This window comes from Sander vitreus, chromosome 16 (genome assembly GCF_031162955.1).
Source record: "Sander vitreus isolate 19-12246 chromosome 16, sanVit1, whole genome shotgun sequence".
Lineage (NCBI taxonomy): Eukaryota > Metazoa > Chordata > Actinopteri > Perciformes > Percidae > Sander > Sander vitreus.
Window position 1 is genome coordinate 24,037,732 of NC_135870.1, and position 24,834 is coordinate 24,062,565.

General features: G+C 39.8%; 1 protein-coding gene across 1 annotated transcript in view; it reads left to right on the plus strand.

Moving 5' to 3' along the window:
• The first annotated feature begins 1,980 nt into the window (after window positions 1-1,980).
• The window catches only part of npr2 (natriuretic peptide receptor 2), a 77,732-nt gene continuing 54,878 nt past the window's right edge, over window positions 1,981-24,834 (plus strand). The window contains exons 1-5 of the mRNA XM_078271248.1: window positions 1,981-3,008; window positions 15,113-15,294; window positions 18,797-18,910; window positions 19,325-19,460; window positions 21,388-21,482. Of these exons, the coding sequence (XP_078127374.1) occupies window positions 2,312-3,008; window positions 15,113-15,294; window positions 18,797-18,910; window positions 19,325-19,460; window positions 21,388-21,482 (1,224 nt within the window). The 5' untranslated portion in view covers window positions 1,981-2,311. The remainder of the gene's footprint in view (window positions 3,009-15,112; window positions 15,295-18,796; window positions 18,911-19,324; window positions 19,461-21,387; window positions 21,483-24,834) is intronic.

The window sequence follows — 24,834 nt, forward strand, 5'->3', positions numbered from 1 at the left end:
CAATACATGAGATAACAGCACAATCATGGATACAAGTTTAATCTTTTTTTTTTGCTTAACTTTCCCCCTTAGCCATAATCCAAGGCACGGCCAGCAGGGGGAGCAGTTCAGCCACTTTGATTGATTTGCTGTTATGTGATTCAATCAAATGAATAAATCAATGTAGGGGAGACCGGAGATAGTTGTAACCATAGACTGTTAATATCTTTTTTACAGTCTATGGTTGTAACACGGGTCAGTTGTAACACGTCCAATTTCTCCAATCAGGAACAAGTTGCTCGGTTTAGTCCTTAATACCGTTCTCTTAATTAATAGCTACATCCATCCATGCTTAATACACGTGTGAAGAAGCAGCACGCTGTGACCGACACTGCACATTTTAGAAAGAAAAAAACTATTTTTAGGTAAAGTATTATTATTATTTTATTACCGCGTTTATTTTTGTGATGGCATTGCCGGCTTTGTTGTTAAACTCAACAAACCTAATTCATGTTTATTGGGTGTCTATGTAGCTAGATATCTTTCATGCAGGTTGTTGGTGCTAATGTTTTAGCTGTTAGCTGTAAATTAAGCTAGCTAGTTCATGGCGACAATAGTCGGGTTAGTTCAACTAGCTAAGACTCTTGTTACAAGTCTCGGTTAGAAAATGTTACAACCATGTTGCCCCAAGCTAAATTTTGGTTGTATTTATGTTTTTTCCTTTAAATTTCGGTCTTGGTAAAGACACTGACCGAGGGGTGCCTCTAAACCCATACACACACAAATATTATATTAAAAGTAATTTAAATGTTGAATATAAGTGCTAATGTTTTAGCCGTTAGCTGTAAATTAAGCTAGTTTATGGCGACAGTAGTCTGGGTTAGTTCAACTAAGACTCTTGTTACAAGTCTGTGTTAGAAAATATAAATGTTGGTTGTATTTATGTTTTTTTTCTTTAAATTTCGGTCTTGGAAAAGAGACTGACCTAGGGGTGCCTCTAAACCCATACACACACAAATATCATATGATGTTAAAAGTAATTTAAATGTTGAATACAAGTTTTAATATCATGTTTTTGTTATTATCCTAATTTCATGATGTTGCATTTCACCCCAGGGCATGGTACAACTAACCTGGACTATGGGGTAAATTGTAACAGTTAATTCCTTGTGTTTGAGAGTAAACCATGCATTTTCTGTTTGGGTTGCTGAGATATCAGCTACACTATTTAAAAGCAGACACATGTTACTAGTTTGTATTCCATTTTGAACGCGCTGGCTTTAAAGAGCTCCAAGATACAGACAGAAATGCCAAAAAACTATCCCGGTCTCCCCTACGTCGCCATCAACAGACAGACACCAAATTATAACATAGCAGCTGATACACCTACAATCTGTATCATATCCAACCTGGTCACACTTGCTAAAAACACATTAAATCCGTTAAAAGGTGCGCACGTGCGTGGGCCCCTAAAATAATCCCCAATTGCTCAGCAGTAATGGAGCCAGGCCCATACTGTACTCTGTGAAATGAAAGACAGGGGGCGACTCACGCCCGTTTCAAGAGCTGTGTTCATACACTGTAAAAAAAAAAAAAAAAAAAAGTAATAATAGGCCGATTGAATATTTTAACGTGTAATTTAGTCTGTCGCGCTTTGATTTAAACTCACTTTTTTTCATGAACAACTTGGCTCCATGTCAACACGTGCTCCTCTTATTCCCGAAGCAGATTTCATGGGCGAGTTTGTTTTTAGAAACAGATATGTCAGTCAGGATCTGCCTTATTATGCAAGGAGTGATACACCAGATCTCTCATTTGATAATAACATAAACACAGATATACACCAAATCATCTCAATTCACTTTAAATACATTAGGTAACATATTTACCTGAGGAATCCTCATTGTAAACCCAATGGCCAGCTGATTAATGGATGTGGACTTTTCTTGCAGTGTGTGACGTGTGGATGCCGAGCACAAATCTGCTCTGGTTTAAGTTGCAGTCATCTGGATGGATGTTATCACTCTCCGAGAGACCATCAGTGTGAAAAGCACGCTGCGCTGGAGAAGTCGCTTTGGGAAGTACACGGACTTCATTTACCGTGGATTTACGCAGTGGAGACGCATGGCACCGCCGGGCTGGCACAACAGGATGATACCTTTAACGACTTTGTTTGACATCTGAGAAAGAGAAAAGAAGACCGCGGGTGGGGGAGACAGATACTTATGGTGTGGTGTCACGGTGCCACAGCTGGCCGTGTCTCCTCTCCAAACGGTGCGCTCTCCGTGGCCCTACTTTCCTCTCTGGGACTTCCGAGCGGCTGGGACGCGACATGGGATGCAGAGGCACGCTGGGATACTTTCTGCTCGCCGCGCTGTCCTGCTGCCTGCTCCCCGGCTGCACAGGTAACATCACCGTGGCGGTGATGCTCCCGGACAACCACCACAAGTACCCATGGGCTCTGCCGCGCGTCCTCCCGGCCATCCTCATGGCGCACGAGGACCTCCACAGCAAATACGGGCTGCTGCTCGGCCGCTACATCAACATCCTCAACTACAGCACCGAGGACCCGATCGCTGGCTCGTGCGCGGAGAGCCGGGCGCAGGTCGTGGCCGTGGACGCCAAGCTTTACCTCCGCCCGGACGCTTTCTTCGGACCCGGGTGCGTGTACCCGCTCGCATCCGTGGGGCGTTTCGCGTCCCACTGGAAACTCCCGCTGATCACCGCCGGAGGACCCGCGTACGGCTTCGACAAGCGGGATGAGTACCGGACCATCGTGCGCAGCGGGCCCACCACCACCAAGCTGGGGGAGTTCGCCAACGTGCTGCACACGCACTTCAACTGGACGTCCCGGGCCATGGTGATCTACCACGACCTGCGGCAGGACGACCGGCCGCACTACTTTCTGTCGGAGGGCATCTATCTGAACCTGAAGGACGCGATGAACATCACGGTGGAGGCCCAGCCTTACGAGGACGACTACAAGTACTACAAGGATCTGATTAGTTTCATGAAGGAGCGCGGGAGAAGTAAGTTAATGCTGAAAGGGAAAACAAAAAGTGTGATTTACATTGTGATTTCAAGTTTTTAAATCCGGGGAATAAACGCATTGCCTGCCATTTTACAAACTGTGGTGTTCAAACAACAAAACCTGCCTACATAGATATCACCTCCAAAAACCCAGATGAAACAAACAACTCATCTTATAGTTTTCCCCCGGTTTGTTTTTGAAGTGTACGTTGTAAATATCTCGAAAGAGAGCAGAACGCCAGCTGGTTACTGTAAAGATAATGTCAGCAGATGGAAAAGAATATTCCTTTTAACTGGATGATGTATGTCATGCCTGGAGGTAGCTGTGCATTAAGCTGCCAGGGAGGAAAACAATGTAATTTAGAGCATAGATTTGAGGTGTTTTAAGAAAGGCTGTAATGGGAGATTCTGCTCCTATTGAGAGAGGTCACAGTGCAGTTTCTCCCAGCAGCATACAAACAGAGGTGGACTGGAATAGGTGCAGGGGAAAGCCTGTTTATTCCGGAGTTGTTACAGAGGAATGTTTAGGCTGTAGGCAGTCTGCTGGTTTATTGCCTGCAGAGGACCACCACCTGCGCTCTTTACAGACAAAGAGAGAGAGAGAGAGAGAGAGACTGTGATCAAATGGGTGCCCTCTCAGCCTAAACATGCATGTGTGCTTCACCTTACCCATGCGTTTTCTGCCGGTGTTCACTTGTTAGGAAAATCCAAAAGGAGTTTATTTAGTATAACCTCACGCTGGGAAGCCAAACTTTATTCAAATCCACAGTTTTACTTTTTAATTTCTAGTGGAGATGGCCATGTTTCCAAAGATACCAAGCATGTCAGGATGCATTGGGGGAAAATGTGTGTAAAATTACATCATAAAAAGACATCTAAAATATTAATATTTGATGGAATGATGCAGCCATAGAAACATGGAGTCTTGGGTTTGACTATTTCACTCAGTGGAAACAACATATAGCTTTGATGAGGAGCTGGAACAAGATGAGACAGAATATATATGATGCTGTCTGTCAGCACTGTGGAATAACGCGATTTCCCATTACTTAAGGGGGAATGAAAGGAGGGGAACTATATGGTTCATAGAACTCATTTTGAAATATTTGATCACATTGCAAAACAGTACTTTTGTTTTTAACAAATGAACATCCGAGCTGTTTTGTTGATGAGGCGTAAATCACACAACAGAGTGGCTGTTAAATCACTCGTCACTGTTCTCGCCTTAAGTTTAATTAACTGGAAACGTTGGGAGGCACTGACTTCATCATTGCTGCTTTTGTGAAAAGTTAATTGTGTGACTGAGAGTCTGGCTTATGGCTTGTGCGTGCGTGCAGCTGCACGTGTTTGTGTATGAGGAGAGATAGAGATCAACTAAGAATACCAGATCTGATGAATCCACCAAGTGTATCATTTGTAAAAACTGAGGCAAATCGTGCACAATGACATATGAATGTACCTCTTCCTAGTTGTAAGCAATGGCTTTATAGATCAGACACAAGCCATTAACAGGAACAACTTTTGGGTTTCCAAGTTGTGAAAAAGTCCTTTGACTTATCTTTTTCTTTCAGTAGTATTGCAGTTGTAAATGTTAAAAATTCATCCAAGCAGTGGTTTACCATTTTGCAAGAATACATTTGTTTTCTTTCCTGCAGTTAGATGAGAAGATTGACATCAGTCTCATGTCTGTGTGTTAAAGGGATAGTCCAGATTTTTTTGAAGTGGGGTTGTATGAGGTACATATCCAGAGTCAGTGTGTTACCTACAGTAGATGGCGGTCAGCACGCTCCCAATTTGGAGAAGCAGACACGGAAGCTAAGCAATGTACAGCTGTGGGCGGGGCCCCCAGTAAATGGGCAAAATGTATTTTAGCCACCTAAAAAAAAACGACGACTTAAAAAAAAAATCAATATCACTTTAAGTGTACGCTATATTTAGATTATTTTCACCGCTTTATTTTGCCCTTAGACAGTCCTTTCTGACGGGGAACTGAAGCCGTTATCTATGCTCTCGTCAAAGCCACCAGACTCCTTTGACAAAAACAGTCATTTTTCCTTACATAACACAGGAGTTGTTGGTCTACCTCTGCATTGATCAGTTAGTTAGTTTATTATTGTGTGACTCTTGTGGTTTAAAGGGTAAGTTTGGATTCACCAATAGTCAACGATAACAAAAAACAAACTAACCGATCGATGCAGCGGTAGACCAATAACTCCTGTGTTTCGTGAGGTAAAATGACTATTTCTGTCAAAGGAGTCTGGTGGCTTTGAAGAGTGCATAGATAACGGCTTAGGCCCCTGTAAAAAGGGATGTCTATGGGCAAAGTAAAGTGGTGAAAATATTCTAAATATAGCGGACAGCATCGTTGTGGGCCTTTTTTTAGGTGGCTAAAATACATTTTGCTGCACCAAAGTCACACAATTCCATGCTTCTCGTGCCGGCTTCTCCAAACTGGGGGCGAGCTGACCGCCATCTACTGTAGGTAGTACACTGACTATGGATAAGTACTTCATACAACCCCACTTCAAAAAATCCAAACTAAGTAACTTTAAGTATGGAGCTGGAGCAAGGAGGCATTTAGCTTAGCTTTGCATAAAGACTGGAGAAACAAACTGGAACTATTTCTTGATGAACAACAGCCAGGTGCAGTGAGAGTGTGCAGCGTCCTCAAATTTTGTCGACACAGCACCCGCAGCTCGCGACTGTATCTGCCAACCCGTGCTGTAGCCCGGGATGCTAGAAGTAGGCCTACTTGTCTGATGGAGAAATTGTTGTTCGTCAAGAGATAGTTCCAGGAACTCCCCCGAAAACAGCAAGTAGTCATTTACATTTTTTTTGTTCGTGTACAGATTACGCAAACAAGATACAACGTGGCAATTGTAGTGAGCGTCAGCCGTGTTAGTAATCATATCTCTGAACTTTGGAGAGAGGCCCCAGGCTAGCTGTTTCCCCCGTGTTTCCAGTCTTTATGCTAGTCTAGGCTAATCACGTCCCTACTCTAGCTCTGTATGTAAAACACAGACATGAGATTTCTTGTTTTGTATTCATTTTCACAAACTGTCAAACCAACAATTGTTTTGATTAATGACATATCTTTAGACAATGATCAATGGTATTTGAACCACTATTTAGAAGAAAAACATTAGCATTAGTTTTGTGTCATATCAGAATCACTAATATTAATGTAGGAATGTTTTGTTAATGGTAATTTGTGAGTTTTGGAAGGTACTGACAACAGTGACGTCAGATCAGAAAAAACAACTTGTATGAGTTGTTTTGGAAGGGTAGTGTTTTGACCTTTTAATTTGGAGAAAGTGTTCCTGTACAGGTTCAGATAGTTCTCTGGAACACTTTAGATCATGTTTTGAAGTCACTGTGTCATTATGTCGTAACAGCTATATTTATGGAAGCTAGTAACTGCAACCACCAGGTGAAAGTAACGAGACAAAAATACAATATTTCCCTATACAATGTGTCAGTTGGAGTAATTGTGCTTCTCACCTTTGCTTGTTTTTTTACGCACAATTATGTCAATCTAATGTTTTCTCAAATTTGAATGCTTGTGTTCTTTAGAATGAATATACAGAAATGCATAGCTGACCCTGATGTTAAGCTATAGTGCGTAGGTGTGTTGCAAACATATTTATCTCTCTATACTTCAATGAATGTTTTATACTTGGAAACCAAGTTTGCTTCCAACCAGAAATCTTGGAATAGTATGCTTTCTGGCACTGTGAAGCAAACAAGAGTTTGAAACAGCTTAATCTGTCGTTACAGTAACGGCATCAACAAATAATGGAATAAACACAGTGTTAAGGTAATTAAAGAGAGGTGCAGCAGCCAGGGAAAGAGGTGAAAGGTGCAAGCCGCCAAACACCCACCCCTTTCCCAAATGAATTATGGAGCTACCGCGGTGAGCCGGAGGTCACAGAAGCTAAATGGTTTCGTCAGGGCTTGTCCTGGCTTGGCATTCAGCTCACTTTTATCCCAGCAGATAACCTCCGGGCTATCAGCTCTGTAATGTCGCCTGACTGCCGGCAGGATTCAAACAATCACAGGTTAAACCGAGGTGAAAAAGAAAAACTGGGGCTTTTAATTTGATGCCAATTCTCATTGGAGCTTTGACAGCTGACCAAGTAGTTGCGTGCTGTTGTAGCGTCAAACACCCTTGCCACCCCACCTCTAATTCCTAAAGTTACTCATTGTAATACTTGTAAAATGCAGATGTGGGACGCAACCTAGTTTTCAGTACCCTGTCTTGAGTATTTTCCCTTATGCGAGACTGTAGTATTCCTCCACGGCATTCTTTTGACTCCTTCTGACAGCTGCAAGTACTGTACTGATTTTACATTCATTCACTCAACATTAGATAAGCTCATTACCAAACACTCAGACTGTCCAGGTCCTCTGGGGAGGTTCTCTGCATGTCAGTGCTTTTTAGTAGTTTGATTAATTGCTCCTTTGTAAGGGAATTTACACCAGTACAATATCAACTAAGGCAGGTCCTACATTATTATTACGTACTGTCTCGTTGAGGATCCAGGCCTCTAAATCACTGCCAAATGGCTCGGGCGTTGTGCTAATTAAACAAGACTGAGGCCGTTTTCGAAGCCGCATACTCTATTAGCAGTAAGTACTGTTTTGGCCAAAAGGTAGCATGTCGTATGCAATATGCAAACAAAAGCAACATTTTCAGTATGCCAAAAATACCCGGACGTTGGACTAATTCGGAATAAATCTCCAGTATGCATCGGACCAGTCTACCTCATCTACTGTGTCCCACAATGCAAATTGTTTAATTGCGCTAGAGGTAAAGTCAGGTGATCTCCAGATTCATCCTCTGGGGCTAGGAAATTTCCTGTCAATCCGTCAAATGACCGACATTGACATTGCTAGAGCCACGCCTCTAGAGGTGCTTAAAACAATCAAGCCAATCGGAGTTTTCTAGGCGGGATTAAGATTGTTTCCGAGACAGAAAAATGGCAACAGAAAAATTGGCTGGTTATGAATGGGATTGACCCTGTTATACAGGAAAAGTCCACTTACAAATAACTCTTAAATTGTTTTATTTCTGGAACCGTGGGAAAAAGGTAACTGCTTTGGCTCGGCAAGGAAACCCTGTCAGAACTCAGAACCAGAACATTGTGCACTAAAATGACTGTAACGTTGGACTTTACAACAACCAATAACTCTTTTAATGTAAATATGTATTGTATTAAGATAGACTTGAAAAATGTGAACCTATCCTTTAATGGGAATTTGGCGATGTACATACGTACATAAAGCGTAGTGGATGGTAGGTGGTGGCTGGGGGTCAACAGGGCCCCCCTAACCAGTTAATCCGTAGAATACGGCTGTATTCTCCAAAATGTCAACATTTTAGAAAGTCAAAGTTGAAGTTGATGCCACAATCCATTTCAGACATATCCGTGTTTACTTATCCTGTAGAGCAGAACGTAACCCTTCAGCTGATCTGAAAATCTATTTCATTATTATCTCATTGTCTCCAGTTTGAGGAATTTTCATTTTCACAATAGCACTCTAGCCCAGTGTCCCTATAAACCCTGTTCACAGTGCATTATGTGGATGGGAGCAATAGTGACATTGTTTCTGAGAAGACATGTTACTGTTGATCTTTATTAAATGTCATTTTTTTTTATGCAGTGAGCATCACAAGTGAAATTACATCCACCTGCATCATATTGGGGTGGAGGCATAATCTAAAAACCTAGTAGATAAAACCCAAATAGTATGGCTGTCTGACCCTTTAAGCCCTCGGAACACTGGCAGTATATTCCGGCTCCCATCATTGCCCGGCCTCGATGACACTCTCACCTTGATGCTTTTTAGTCCATTATTGGCACACAAGAGGGAACATTTCAGCTGTATGAGTGGAAATAAAGTATTCAACTAGATGCCAGTGGTTTGTAGCTCCCGGTGACTGATGAAAAGACTCTATTTACACTAACGCTCAGGTAGTGCTTCTGTGTACTTCAAGGAATCTTAAAAGTTCAGAACAATCCAATCGAGAAGGTGACAAAAACACGTTGCAGTAATTGGCTTGCACTTGATGACGTGATTATCTAGCTTTTCTTAAAACGTGTGGAAAACTCTGCCGTTCCCATTACATATCAGCTTGCTTTCAAAACTTTACATAATCCAGTGTCATTAACTTGCTAGTTCGTCCATCTTTTTTTTGCCTTGTTTCATGACACTTACTCAGTTTTGGAGGATGTAGTTTGTGCTGCTGCTGAATTGTATTGTGTTATACTTAGAGGTGTTTCTCAAATGTGGTCACCCCATGTATGCTGAGGAGGGTAAACATTGTTACATTCCTAAAGGAAGGAGTTATTGCAGGACTGTTGTATTAGACTGCAGGTGTACCAAATAAGCAGCTAAGTGTAGATTGCACTAGGGCTGTCCTCGGCTAAAGAAATTCTTATTCGACTCATACGATTTGAGTTTGATACAACTACAAGGATTATAACATTAACAACCTATCAGAAACAAGTATTAGCTATGGTCTAGTGGAATATCCACAATACAATTTATCACAAAACAATTGCGGAACGCTGAAAAAAAATCCCTCTTAACGATATGGTCTGTTATTCAGCTCTCAGTTGTTTTCTTTCTAATGAGGTGAGATAATGTTTTATCACATTGTTGTCCTTGGCACAGTTTCTGGAGTGTCATTATCTTGAAACATGGCAGACTGCATTGTTATCAAGGAGAAAGCACTCGGAGAGCTCACAGTTCCTTCATCTATGCACGTTATTCTAAGTGTTATTTTAATTATAGAAGATGCTTATTATGCAGATCTGGGTCAACATCAAAATACACATCGGGACAGAAAATTACAGGATGTACAAAATATGCCAATTTCTTTTTCAAAGATATTTTTTAGGCCTTATTAGAACAGCTGAAGAGAGAGGAAATGGGAGACAGAGAGGGGGGGGGGGGAAATGACATGCAGCAAAGGGCCTCAGGTCGGATTCGAACCCGGGTCGCTGGAGCTAGAGGCTGCCCCAAAATATGCCATTTTTTGAGTGGTAGATTATGAAAAAAAAGAAAGTGAATTTTCTGTCTTGCAATGTTGAGAAATCTTTAAAAAAACAATTCCTGGAACTGCATGAAAAAAACGAATTTCTTGTTCTTTGGCTCAACCGTTGAAATCTGTCGACATGTTTTTGAGATATCTTGCCAAATCAGACAAAAACAAACCAGTACTGGAAACTAGGGCTGGGCGATAGGGAGAAAATCAGATATCACAATATTCTTGACCAAATACCTCGATGTTGATATTGCGGCGATATTCTAGGGTTGACAATTGGTGCTTTCACAAAATATCTTCACACTTAGATTTCAGATAAATAATCATCAATAATGTGGACATAATGTCTAAGTAGGGAAAAGGCAAATAATAGAACAGCTAGAACAGTCTGGTAAGTTCAGAAAAGTACATCACTTCACTATAATGCAGACTTTAAAGCCAGGAAAAGACAACACTTATGTCATATCACGATATTACGTTATCCAAAATCTAAGACGATATCTAGTCTCATATCACAATATCGATATAATAGCGATATATTGCCCAGCCCTATTGGAAACACTGCCTACTTAATGCAGGTAAAAGTTAGACTTGAATATGTGAAATTCCTCAATCTAGCATGTCTTATGAAAACATTAATATGGGATTTAATAAAAGGCTATATTATATAAGAAGCATACTTTGTGTAGAAGGATACTTTGTGCAGGCGCAGGGCTAATTGCCATCCTGGAGTCTGTGAAGTGGAACAACTTGTACCAAACAATTTAATGTGCTTTTGTGTGAGGTAAAGCCTCTGCGACTGCTACAACACAGGAGGACATTTTCCCCCGGCTGTGTAGCACATTTATTTTGGGAGCCGTCCAGGAGACAGCAGGGCTCCTTGGCGTGGTGAACCATGTTGGAAGAGATGAGAATTGGGGTCTGTGCAGCAGCAGCCGACTTTGGTCTACATGAGGAAATGTCTGTTAACTGGGAGGACTGCCTTGCAACTGACTTGCGCTGCGAATGGAAATAATGCTACGTTTTCTTTTTTTTTTTGTTCATGACTCAGTGGCGGGAGGGTGTAGGTGGCAGGGTGAAGGTAGTGGGTAGACACACCATCAGAGCCTGTAACAGAGGTCTCGAGTTCAATTCCTGCAACGGCAAACAGTGAAGTGTTGCAGTGTCTTTGAGCAAGACCCTGTCTACCTGCTCACTGAGTCTAAAGCTAAAATGTCTAATTTTCTATTTGTGTTTTAGAAGGCATGGGCACTGAAACTCACTGCAAAGTAGCAAAAGTTGTTCTTGTACAGCAACTTGTGTTTTTCATATAACATTTGAGAATTTTGACTTCTTTTGTTGAACGGACAAAAAGGTTTTTTGTAGTATTTTAACATAGAGCTGCATCCATTAGTTGTCAACTATTTTTTTTATAATTGATTAATCAGAGTCATATTTTGTGAAAAACTAAATTTCTGATTGCAGCTTCTTAAATGTAAATATGTTCTAGTTTCTTCACTCCTCTGTTACAGTAAACTAAATATCTTTGAGTTGTGGACAAAACAAGACATCTGATCTGAGGACGTCGTGTTGGGCTTTGATCGATCAAGATTTGTCACCATTTTCTGACATTTTATGGACCAAAATAAACTAATCGATTAATCGAGAAAAGAAAAATCGACAATGAAACTAACCGTTAGTTGAAGCTTTATTTTTAAACATTCCTATGATGGAAGAATAATTGCTTTCATATTGTCGCTGAAACTTGGGTATTGGCAGTAGTAGCAATAGTACTGATCTGACGCCACTACAAAGACAACATTGCCTTTTGGTTTAGGCACAAAACAACTTGGTGTGTCGGAAAGGTTGAGTTAAAATATCTGCTTGGTTAAAGGGCTTTTGTTGTCATGCTTGCAATAATCCTGACTTGTTTACGGCCAGGGAACGACCATGCTCATAGTTAAAAGAAAAGCATCGGTGATGTAAGTTGGGAACAGGATACGTACAGCGCTGTCCCGTATTAAAGTCCAGTGTTTTGTTGACCCATCATCCACCCAGATTGTCTCCTCATAATTCCTACAAACTGCTTGAGGGCTTTGGCACTTTTAACATAAACGTGTTATTTGTTTGGACATTTGCTGAAAAGACTGATGCTGTTGCTTTTCTTGGGAGGATAGTCTTGTTTGAATCATATTGGTTGTTTCCACTGTAAGAAGTCCCCTGACTCATCTTTGAATGACTTCTGTCTTCATTTTGTCTTCTTCGTTGAAATATGCGGCAACTATATATATATATATATATGTATTAGGGCTGAAACCATTCCTCGAGTAACTCGAATAATTCGATTACTAAAAATCCTCGATGCAAAATGATTTGCCTCGAAGCTTCGTTTAAACAATGTTACAAATGTTGTATCGTTCAGTGTTTCCGCACAAATGACTATTACTGTCGCACACCGGTCTGACGCTGCTGGCGACACATGCCATGAAAGTGACGGCGCACTTTACAAAATGAAGAAAGAGAGAGTAAATAGTGAGGGGCTAAGAGAAGAGACAGGCTGGAGAAAACGACAGAAAATGTGCAAAGTTTGGAATCAGTTCAAATGTAATTAAAATGAAAACTCTGTACAGTGTGTCTACTGCAAAATCGAACTAGCTTACCACAATAATGGCAGGACGTCAATGCTTCAGCATCTCGACAGAAAACATCGAGTCTAACTTAATCATCCATTCCACGAAGCGGACCCGACAAAAGTAAATCAGAGTCGTATGGAAGATGAAACTACACCAAACACAACAACTAGCAAAATCAAAGACGTGTTAAATTCCCATAGAGGCAGGCCGATTTTTATTTCTAAAGGCCAGTTATTTCATGGATCCAGGATACTATGATCCTGATAAAGTTCCCTTGGCCTTTGGAATTAAAATAGCCCCACATCATCACATACCCTTCACCATACCTAGAGATTGGCATGGTTTTATTTCAGTTAGCCTAACAGCTGGTTTGATTTGCATTGAGAGATGATTTTATGGAAAGTACCCCTTTAAAAGGCCTTTAAAAATAAAGATCTGCCTGTCTCTATGGCAATTTAACATAGGGGTGTACTTACTTATGCCCCCTGTATTTTAAGGAAGAACATTTATTTATTTATGATTGTAAATTGAAAATTGGTGTCCTTAAAGATCCTCATTTTTTTTATTAAGGCATTAAGATCAATTTGCAAAAGATGATTTTTTTATTCCTCTTTTTAGTCAACTTTAGCATGGGTGTCCTAATTTTTTCACATGACTGTACGTAGTGGTGACCACAATTTGATCTAAAGAGCCGACTTGTTGACCATCCCTTCGGAAAAACAGCTGATTTGCGCACCACTCTCTCTCTTGACGGAGAAACAGCTGATCAACAATCTACTAGCATAAGTGTAACAGATCTGTGTAGCATTGTAATCAAATATATAAATGAAAATAGGTTATGTGTAACTTATATATACACTTATAAGCCTATATACAGATCAGTCTCAGGTTGAAACTTGTAGTTCTGAAAGTTAAGTTACACAACCTAAGGTAATATTTGTATGTTTAATGTATGCCTTAGTTTGAGGTTGTTATTGCATTTCAGAAAATGTTTTCTTTAAAAACAACGTAATATGGCACATAAATGCACTTAATGTTTAGTTTTTTGAGAGATGATATTGTAAGCAATGTAGGCAATAACTGTTGCTTTCTCCGAAAATTAAACCAAACTATTGTTTATTATTGCTCTTCAATAAAACAAAAGTGTTTCTTATCCGATTAATCGATGGAATAATCGGTAGAATACTCAATTACTAAAATAATCGATAGCTGCAGCCCTAATATGTATATAGCTATAGCATATAGCATTGTTTTTTTTAACCAGGGCAGCAGTTTTCAGATTACATTATGTTACATTATGATTACATATGTGCTTACATAATTGCAAAAGGGTTCTCCAATGTTTTCTCAGTTAGCCTTTTAAAATGATATCTGATTAGTAAACAGAATGTGCCTTTGGAACATTGGATGAATGGTTGCTGATAATCAACACTTCTCACTGAAGACACTTCTTTCTACAACAGTCGAGAAACCTTTTGCAATTATGTAAGCACATAATGTAATCTGAAAACTGCTGCCCTGATTAAAAAAAACAATGCAACTGATCTCAGCTGGTATTCTGTCTGGAATGGAGTGGAATGGAAATTTCTAAGTGACCCCAAACTTTTGACCGGTAGTATATATATATATATATATATATTGTGATAGCAGTAAGTATATAGACAGTCAAAAGTCACTTGAGGTAAATATTTGGACTCAATCAATCCACTACTCGTGTTTTGCTGTTGATTTCAATGTGTGACTACAAAAAACAGTGGAAAATATAGGACTCGACTCTGGTTTTAACACACAATATTGGTCAGTCCAGCTACAGTAAATGTGCAGCTCTGAATGTCTTATAGCACCCTGCACATAACACAAAATTATAATATTTCAACTAACTCGTCTCAAAGTCAATAGGTTTTTGGTTAGATGCCTGTAACAAGGTCAGTTGGTTAACAAAAGCTTAAGACATGTTCACGTTTTGTTCTACCACAAACAATATGTCAAAAACAATACCCCACTCGAGAATGTTTAAGTAGCTTGTACGTGTCAGAGGCGGTTGATACCAAATGGCTAAATCAGAACAGTGTGTTAAGTCCGTTGGTGTAAATGTGGCCCTCGGCTTTACACGGAGAGCATTACTTTCACTTCTTACACTGCAAAATAGATCCATCCTATTCAGCAATTTTGTTTAATATTGAGACCAAAAAGTCTTCTTTCCTTAAAGTAAGTAACTCTGTTATACAAATATTTCAGCCTGATTCTAATACAAACTTGTTTCAATGTTTATCTTGAGTGGATCAGAAAGAAGACAAAACAATGCACGAGAATGAAAAAAAAATCCAACTTGAATCCAGAGACTCTTGACTGTCTAAAAAGCAACATTTTAAAGAAACAAGTGAGTGCTTGAGATAAACAATGTTTTTTTTTCGTTTTTGTTTTTTTGTTCTGTCTGCAGTTGTATACATCTGCGGGCCCCTCGAGACTTTCCTGAACATCATGAAACTGTTTCAGAGCGAGATCCAGGACCCAGAAAACTACGCCATTTTCTATCTGGACGTGTTTGCGGAGAGCTTGGCCGATCACAAACCGTGGCAGAACTCCGACACTGACTGGGCCGATCCCATCAAGGTCTTTAAGGTACAATGAACTCCGAACACACACATTTATTTGTTGAACGTGGACTGTCACAGTTTCACACGCTTAGTAATTGGAGGCAGGAAATAATACAAGAACCAAAACCACCATTTGGCATGAGAAATGGAGGTCTCTGACAACACACATTTTATTCACTGTTTCTGTTCAGTTTTCTCTCTAAATCCCATAGTCTTTATCAGGCTCTACTTACAGAGTAACACTGAATGAAGTCCTCAACTCCAGCTGAACAACTGACAGTTGGTCTAAAGACTTTCAGAATCAATTGTTTCTGATTAAATATCATTTGTTCCAAATCAAAATCAGCGCAAGCTTTTATGATAATCACACACACACACACACACACACACACACACACACTCACACTCTAACTGATGATCTTAGGATGCTACATCATTTCTGCCAATGGGTGGGTAAATTGAGACTCCCAAAGGACTAGGACCCCTCAATCCTTACGACCACATTAAGGCTTGAAATTCTTGCTCGACTTTAATGAATGGGAGGATGTGTTTTCACAGGAAGCCATTAAGCCCTACAAATTAGTGCACTGAGACGTAAGATAGTGGGCACGGATGTGTCGCCCGTCTAATTTATCTCCCTAAATGTCACACTGGCTTCTCTTAATTCTCTTTAATTCAGTGCTCACAGAGTCTTGATGAAGAGCGGCTTTCTGAATATAAATCTAACATTATCTTAAATTGATTATGGAATTTTCTGTCATAATGGACTCAACGTATGCTCGCCTTAAAATGCTTAAAGCAGTTGAAACATTTCCATTTCCATTAAGAATTTAATGGAAAGTAATGCCTTCTTTTGCAGACTTAAAGGTGATTTAGTGTTAATGCATAACCCTTACATATCTCCTCCACGTGACGCACGTAACTATATAGAGCAGGACCGGCGAGTTAAATCGGCCGTCCGAGACAGGCAGACACACAGCTGCAACAACCTGCAGGTGGAGGTGCTGGAGACAGGCTCGGACATACACGCCGCGGGCCGCTGTGGACTTGTGTCAGTCCTGCAAGCAGTTTCAGGAAAGTGGCTACATGTGTCCGACAATGTACAGAACATTAACCGGTACAAGCCTACAGCTGTCCGTGGACACAGAGTGCGGAAAGTGTGTCAAAGCCTCCCGGACGGGTAAACTGAAGCTCCTTTTCCTGCTTGTCAGTCAACGGTTAATGATCGGTAAACATTTCATTTCATTGTGCTTTCTTCGCCACTTAATAGCTAATTAATTAATTAGCCTGATTTAAACGCTAGCTATCAGTAAATAGATGGTAGTGTCTGGTGTGTGCGCCAGTGTTTGTGTGTGCGCGTGTGTCGGCCCACCGATTTGGCGACTGGCGAGTGTTAATTTCGGACTCTGCACACGCGGTAGAATGTTTTTAAATAGAAAGTAGGCCTATCAACAGAAATGAATTATCAAAATTATTGTCATGGGAAAAATACGTTGATCAGCTTCAGAATTTTCATGTTGATACATTTTCGATTAATCGTCCAGCCCTAGACCCTATTAGGCTTAATATTTGCCCTTCTGTTATTGGTGAACAGCATTGCAAAAGTAAAGTTTTAATGCAAACTGATAATAAGTAATTTAATTTGTTCAGCCAAAGCACATGAAAACAACGATTTGGGGATGGACACTTTTACTCATTGTATTTGCAGCTAAAGTAAAGTATCCTTCTATTCATAATAATGAAAACGTTTACAAAAAGCTACTTTAATGAGCCAGAATTTATGAATTTAAGAAGAAAGCAATTTAAAGTTTGGAGACTGAAAATGTCACGACTAGTTAAAGTGATGTTTTGCAGTGTTCAAACCATATATAGGTATGAAACGGCTTCAGCATCAAACACGGTTATCTCATTATCTGTTCAGTTTATGTGAACTGCTCCTGACCTTGGCTGCAGAACAAAATTTTGGCTCACATTTAGCTGATTTTGCAAGGCGTTAATTTGTCTGCGAGCCATAACAGGGCTCATTATGGCTTCCCTCTGAGCAATAATTGCTTGTGGAAGTTTATGGTAGGGTTCAAATACTGCAACTGTTGTAAGATGAAAAACTACAGCCCTTCTAGTTAGCCAGAGGATTTTCTAGAAATGTATTAAACTTGTTTTTGTGATGGCAGTATATCGACAGAATCAAAGGTCACTTGAGGCAAATATTTGTCTGGCGGAAAATTTGATTTCTCCATCCAAACACTTGAACAAATGTTAAATGTCTGTCTCTGCTCATGTGTGGTGTTACAGCAATTGGTAACCATTTTCAAATCAAAGATCATGAAAGAAGTAACTTTATGTTTTTTTCAGTATAACAATGGCAAGTTAATCAATACCCCCTTTAATCACTTGCTTTAAGTTTGAAAATACATTTTTATTATTGATGTTTTGATTCATTTTGAGGTCTTTCAAATATAATGAAAAGTTATTTCTTTCTCCTCTTTAGACTTATACAGTAGTATACTGCCAAAATAATACTAATTAGTCATAACAAGTGATTTCAAGTAATATTGGATGTGAAAATCATAAATCTAATCTTAAAAAGGTTGGAAAAAATGTTTGCCAGTGGAGTGGTTTAATGCAAATCAACTTATTGAAAGAATTTTGTACAATTAAATGTAATTATAGGCCTACTTGATGACATGCATTACATTGTCTTGTTTAAGAGGAAACATTTAAAAAAGGACCAGATGTTTGTGTGGTTTTAATATAATTTGTAATTTATCTTTGCTGATCACATCACAAAGCACCAGTATCCATTAACCACAGTCAAATTTCTACTTTAAATCAGATGATTAAATAAATATTTAAAAAATATTTTCTTTTGAGATTGAAAAACAGCCCAAGATTGTCTGTTATAGCTTTGGTTAGACAGTTAGCATGCTAGCATCTGCATTAGTATTGACCCACAAGCGGAAACAATGAAATACAATATCCGTAACACTGGTACTGTATATTTATTGAAATAGAAGCTCTTGTACTGACACTTATTTTATAGTTTACTATATATTATTTATGTATATTATTGTATACTTTAGGTTTCATTGTTCAGTGACACTCATTCCTAGAAAGATCCAGGAAGAGTTAACGTTAAAGGGAAATTGCATTGGAAACAAACAGTGGTTTTGGCTTACCACTTAATCTTAGCTGACCTTATTTTTTTGTACAAATGTAGGTTGTTACAGAGCACAGGTGTTGTCATTTACATACCATATCGTTTTTTTTTCGGATGTCAGATGACTGCAGAAAATATGCCAAAGTTAGTTGGGGTCACAAAACGTTAAGAGCGCATGAGTGACTGTTAGCTTTGGAAACCATTAGCGTGCTAAAAGCTCAACGACCGTTAACCGGTAAGCCTAAGTATTTTATATGCTGAAATACAAAATTACCACAGAGCAAGTTTTAGCAGTTTGCAGTTTTAGCATTTTTGTCCGCTAAAAATGTTTTTTTTTTTTTATGTTTTTCCCTCGCTATGTCTCCTCCAGTCTGTTTTCGTCATAACGTACCGGCCTCCTGATAATCCAGAGTTCAAAGACTTCCAGAGAAGGCTCCATGCCAGAGCTCAGAAGGAGTTTGGTGTGCATTTGGAACCATCCTTGGTAAGTTACAGCCTATAAAAACAGCATGCGTTCTCAGCAGCATCATGACCTCTTTAATCTTTTATAAGATATTCTGTGCAGAAAAATCCCCACTGTGCTGTGTAATTGGCATCAGTTAATGATGAGTGATGTTGACAATGATGTTAGCAATTCATACCTTTCAGTTTTACTGCTTACATCTCAGATATTACATTTGGGAGTATCCCCAAAAAGTACATTAGAGTGTACTTTTTAAAGGTATAGGGTATTTAGTGTTTTGGCACTTTCATTTTTATCATTTCAGAAAAGCAGGCTTTTAAATGTTGCCCGAAGGATGGGCATATCTTCATTATGGTCCTTTAATCAAAATTGGGTGTATTTAAAAAAAATCCTATTGTTGCTGGTTGTTCAAAAAGGACGTCTCTCTACTTGTAGATGGACTACATTGCTGGCAGCTTCTATGATGGTTTTGTGCTGTACGCGATGGCTTTGGGGGAGACGCTGGCAGAGGGTGGAGCCCAGAACGACGGCATCAACATCACAATGAGGACACAGAACCGCCAATTCTGGGGTGAGCAAATGTGGTCAACTTGTAGGAACGGCTTCATACATTAGAGTAGGCTTTCAAAGATAAATGTTTGACTGTGACAACCTGTTATATTTTTTTTTACAGTTTTACGTACAATCTGCAAAATTTTTGGTTTTGATGTGTGTGCCACACTCATTCAACATGGATATACTTGTATGTAGTCCTGCATTGCCAGACTTTCCTCCACAGCGCTGCGGAGGGTCAACATTCTGGGATGGGAGAAAAACGTGCTCTGGTTTATTGGCATTTCTTTAAACCAATCACAATCGTCATGGGCGGCGCTAAGTGCCAGACGGTGCAACGGTGGCTCTGCAAAATAGTCTCGGGAAGGAACTTGTTTTAATGGAACATGTGTACGTTCAAAGGTTGTTTTAGTTGTTTAAGAAAACTCAGATTGGACAGATAGTCTAGCTAGCTGTCTGGATTTTCCCTGCAGAAATCAGAGGAGCAGTTAACCATAGTCCTCATAAATCGTCTGGAATTTAGAATGCCAACACAAAGGAAGCGGAAGGTAACGGACATCAGACCGAAAATAATAATAATAATAATAATTCTAGGAATCACCTGAACAATCCCAGTAAAGAAACGTCGCTCATTTGACTAACTTGTATGCAACCTCACGCAAAATGTGAACTTGCCGTTGATAAATCTGTGAATGCAAGAGTCATTGTAAAGCCATGGCTGCATCTCAGATAACAGGGAACAGTGCTCTCCAATAAACATGGTGTGAGGCCAAATGAAGGTCCCAGCTGTTTGTTATAGAGCTCAACAGTGTGGTTCCTGAAGTGAAAATCCCATTCATTTTCTCCATAAGGATTTTGATTATTAGCCATAATGTCTAAACCACCAAATGTAGACTTACCACAAGCTACGAGATTGTGAAACAACAGTTTGTGCCCCTGTAGAAGCCACAGGTCCGTATAAAATCAACCTTGTTTTAAGAAAAACATGTTTTATTTACAAAGCCGTGCCCGCTGTTACCATGGCAAGATTTACCGCACCCACAAACGGCTAGCGAGCTGGGTCAAGCTGCTACCACTGAGGTCTATGATCATTTATGTACACAGTCTTGTACCTTTGCCTTTTTCCCAGGCTTAAAACTCTATATAAGCATTTTATGGAATGTCAACGGAGCAATTGAATGGAGAAAGTCACGTCCAGAACCATAACAGTTTAAAAAGTGGGTGGTCACTGTCGAGCTCTTTTGGAAAGCACCATTGAACCCAAAATGTGATTAAAATATAGCCTTTCAACACAATAATTATATTGTTTTCAGCTATCACACAACACTCCAGTTAATTGTCCATTTGATGCCTGATGTGGGTGCTCACATACTTCCTTGTTTACTTTGCCGGCTGTCAGAGCTGCGCTCACATCATATTGGAAGAAGCAGAACAATGGGATGTTGTTCTTTAGATAATAAGGGTTGATGAGGGTTGTTTCGCTCAGCATGATTGGAAAAAGCATGAAAACAAGGCCCATGTTGAAAATAATAATGGAAACTTTCACTTCATTATTGTGCATGTTTTGACAATGTTACCTGGTTCGACAGGAGCAAAAACTTTTTCAAATACCCTATACTGGCTCAGAAAATGCATTTCTTTCTACTAAGAGGTCACTTTCCAACTATTTTTCAACCTTTACTACAGTGATCAGCAGTTGGAGACCAGTAAAATGCACATGTCATCTTAAACAAAACTAAATGACACAGGCAGTATATAATACCAGTATAGCAAAAGTACTGTACTGATAGGGAGGGACAAAGATTGCAAGTTTATGATGCAAACAATTGAAGAAGTAGAGAAAGAATTTAAATGGAAGCAGATGTAATGAGCGTTTCTCAGTTTGTAGAAGGACCATATATGACATTGGATCAGACTCTTGATGTGAATATTGTTTGTGTTTTTAGGAGTGACGGGATTTGTCACCACCGACCACAAAAATGCCAGGGATATTGACGTCAACCTTTGGGCCATGACCAACCAGGAGACAGGAGAGTACGGGGTAAGTCATGATTTTACTCCTACCGTCGTTAATGTGCTTTGTGTTTAATGTGTCTGTGATCTTAAACAGAGTTGGATATGAGGGAGGGGTAGTAGATGAACTGACATCTGGAGGTGGACTATTCCTTTAAAGCCCCTGTGTAATGTGAAAAGATTGGTAAGATGTTTTTTTTAAACAGGAGGTTTGGCAAAGGATTTAATGTCGAGATGGAATAGATTTAAAGAGCAGAAGTCAACGAGTCTAGGGCTGCCCAATAAACACTGATATTAGCTCAAATAGAATGAAGGTAAAGAGCAGAGAGGTCAGCTGAGAGGGCCAAAATCTCTGCTAACACTTTATTGGACGGGATTTTCATAAATGCAATGAGTGCGAGAATAGTCATTGACAAAATGTTGGACATTTTGCAGGAAAATGATGTGTTTGGACTGTGATGACAGATAGTGGAACAATGCACCCAGGGGCACACAGATTGTCACGGAGAGCTGCGGCAGTGTATAAGCAAATTTTGGAACAGAGACATTTTTGTTGGGCATGGACTGGGCTGATAAGCAAATGAGGAGGGACTCATTCAACCTTTTTATTACATACCTTGTTATTTTAGGGATTGTTAATAATTAACCGTTGAAACCGTTAAGTGACAATTAGAATTTTGACCGATGGGGGCCTTGGTAGCTCACCTGGTAGAGCGGGCGCCCATATGCAGAGGCACAGTCCTCGACGCAGTGGCTCAGGGAACTATCAGTTCATTTATTAATTAGTGAACTAGTTGATACTAGTATATAACAAAAAAATAAGTTTCATTTTTGCATTGTAAAAGATAAATAGGCTATGAAATCTATTAACTAGCTAGTGCAAGCTTGCAAGTTGCGTTTCAAGATGCTCTTTTTTTCTGCTAAGTTTGTGGCTCTCTGCTGGGCAGTGCTCAGAGTTGGGGGGCTACGTGACACATGCCACTATATCGATGAGGACCGGCGGGTTAAATTGGCCGTTCTTCACAGCGTTCTGCTGCCAGGCAGACAAACAGCTGACAACCTTTCAGTGGATGCGGTGGAGACACACAAGCAGTTCCAGAGAAGTGTGTCCATGACAATGCACGGAACATCGTGGCTACATGTCCGGTTCAAGTCTGCAGCTGCCCTGGGACCAGTCAAAAACAATATTATTAAACAAAAAATAAAAAATAAACGCTATTAAATCTATCTCCTACCTGCCAGTTTGTGTACGTCCGAGCGTCCTGGGTGAACATGGGACTCTGTTGCTTGTCGGTTAACGGTCGATGATTGGTTAACAAGGGTCGCCTATCTACTGTTGGGTATCTAATTAAGACATAAAACAACCTTTTTTCATTTATCAATAGAGGTCAGAGTTCCTATATTAAATGCAGTCTAAAAGTGGGAAAGATTTTGATTATGTCAGGGACCAAGTAAAAAAGACTACAAATCTTGTAGGGCATTAGATGCCAGCTGCATTGTTTAAGTACGAATATCTATTAACATAAAAACATAAAGCATGTCTCTTATAAAAAGTCTTTGTTGTCAACTATCACACGAGGAAACCATTTGATATAAACTGAAGGACTCATTCATGAATCATTTTCAGTCTTAATATGTAGAGCAGTTGACACAAATATTATATGATATTGAATGAAAACAATGCAGGGCAAATTCAAGTCATGTGTCTCTAATTACTCGAAAGAGAATTTAAAACTAAATTCTTTTCAGCATATGTGTAGTTAAAAACCTCAGCCTTTGCTTGTCTTTGGTTGATGCAATGAAAGCAAATGGATATTACTATCTGGAATTACATATTCTGGGGTCCTGACTTCTCTAATGATAAGATGCATAAAACCTCAAATTTCCCTCACAGTCCGATGAAAATATTTGTGTATGTTGCGCTGTGCAAACACTGTTGTGAACTGCTGCAGTGTGTATTTTTTTTTCTCTGGGGTAGAAGAAGTGGGTTAGCTCGAATTGACTTCAGTTAGAATTTCATAGCGGTCCTCAGAGGCTGTCAGCGTGACTTCCTGCTCTCATTTATCCTTGGCTTTTAATTGGTCCATTTATACGGCCCATTGACCCAGGAGCCAGCAGCCTGGTTGAAAACATCACAGGTTGGTTTCAGCTTTCAGAATCTCAGACTGCGGAATATAATAACATAGAATATCGATATCAAAATGACTCAGGCTGATTTATTTTAATGTAAATGGTAAATTATATACATTTTATGAATCATGTTCCTGTTCAAGCTGTATATCTTGCATCCCTGTTCAATTGACATTGCTATAAACAACTGAAATAGAAAAAAAAAAGTTTGAAAACTTGACTCTGGCTTTTCATAGTTAATAACAGGATTACCAGAAGAAAATATTACTTAAATGTGGTGTTGTTCCACAATAGCTGTACAGGTGTTTTATACATCTGTACACATAGTAATATGATCTTACTGTAAACTCTGTTTACAAAGCTTATTTTTGTGAGGACAAGAATTAACCTACAAAAATAGGAAAATACACTATATGGCCAAAAGTGTGGGGACACCCCTGTCCACATACCTCGCCTGACCAATAGTGAGTCAATCACAGCTGTCATTTATGATGTATTTTTATAGGATCAAATAACTAATAAAAAACCAACTTATCAGAAAAATGAACAGTTGAACAAATCAGCGTGATAAGAACTACCTAAAATGATAACATTTATTTGACGTGTACTTTGATTTTTTAGTTTGGCCCATGTCCTATCCGCTAGTCTGTATCGACAATGTTTCATTTCCGGGGTTGTTCAGGTGCCGCCGGAAATTCCGCCGGATGTCCGTCACCTTCCTCTTTCTTTGTGTTATAATTCTAAACTCTGGTGGATTTCTGAGGACTATGGTTAACTGCTCCTCAGATCTCTGCAGGGTAAATCCAGACAGCTAGCTAGACTATCTGTCCAATCTGAGTTTTCTGTTGCACGACTAAAACAACTTTTGAACGCACACGTTGCACCAAAACAAGTTCCTTCCCGAGGCTATTTTGCAGCGGCGCCGTGGCTCCGTCCGGCGTTAAGCGCCACCCAAGACGATTGTGATTGGTTTAAAGAAATGCTAATAAACCAGATCATGTTGTTCTCCCAACACGGAATGCTGTGTGGACTAGCCAGACCCTCCTCCACAGCGCTGTGGAGGAAGGTCTGGCAAATTTGCTAACTTGAAGGGGGTGGGATTTATGACCTATACTGCCACCAGTGGGCAATCGAGGTGTTTTGGCTTCACTTATACAGTCTATATTGTTTATATATATATGCCGTTTTCTGACCAAGTAGTTACAGGAACTTAGTTATAGGATCTATCTACTAACTACTCTCCCCCAAAA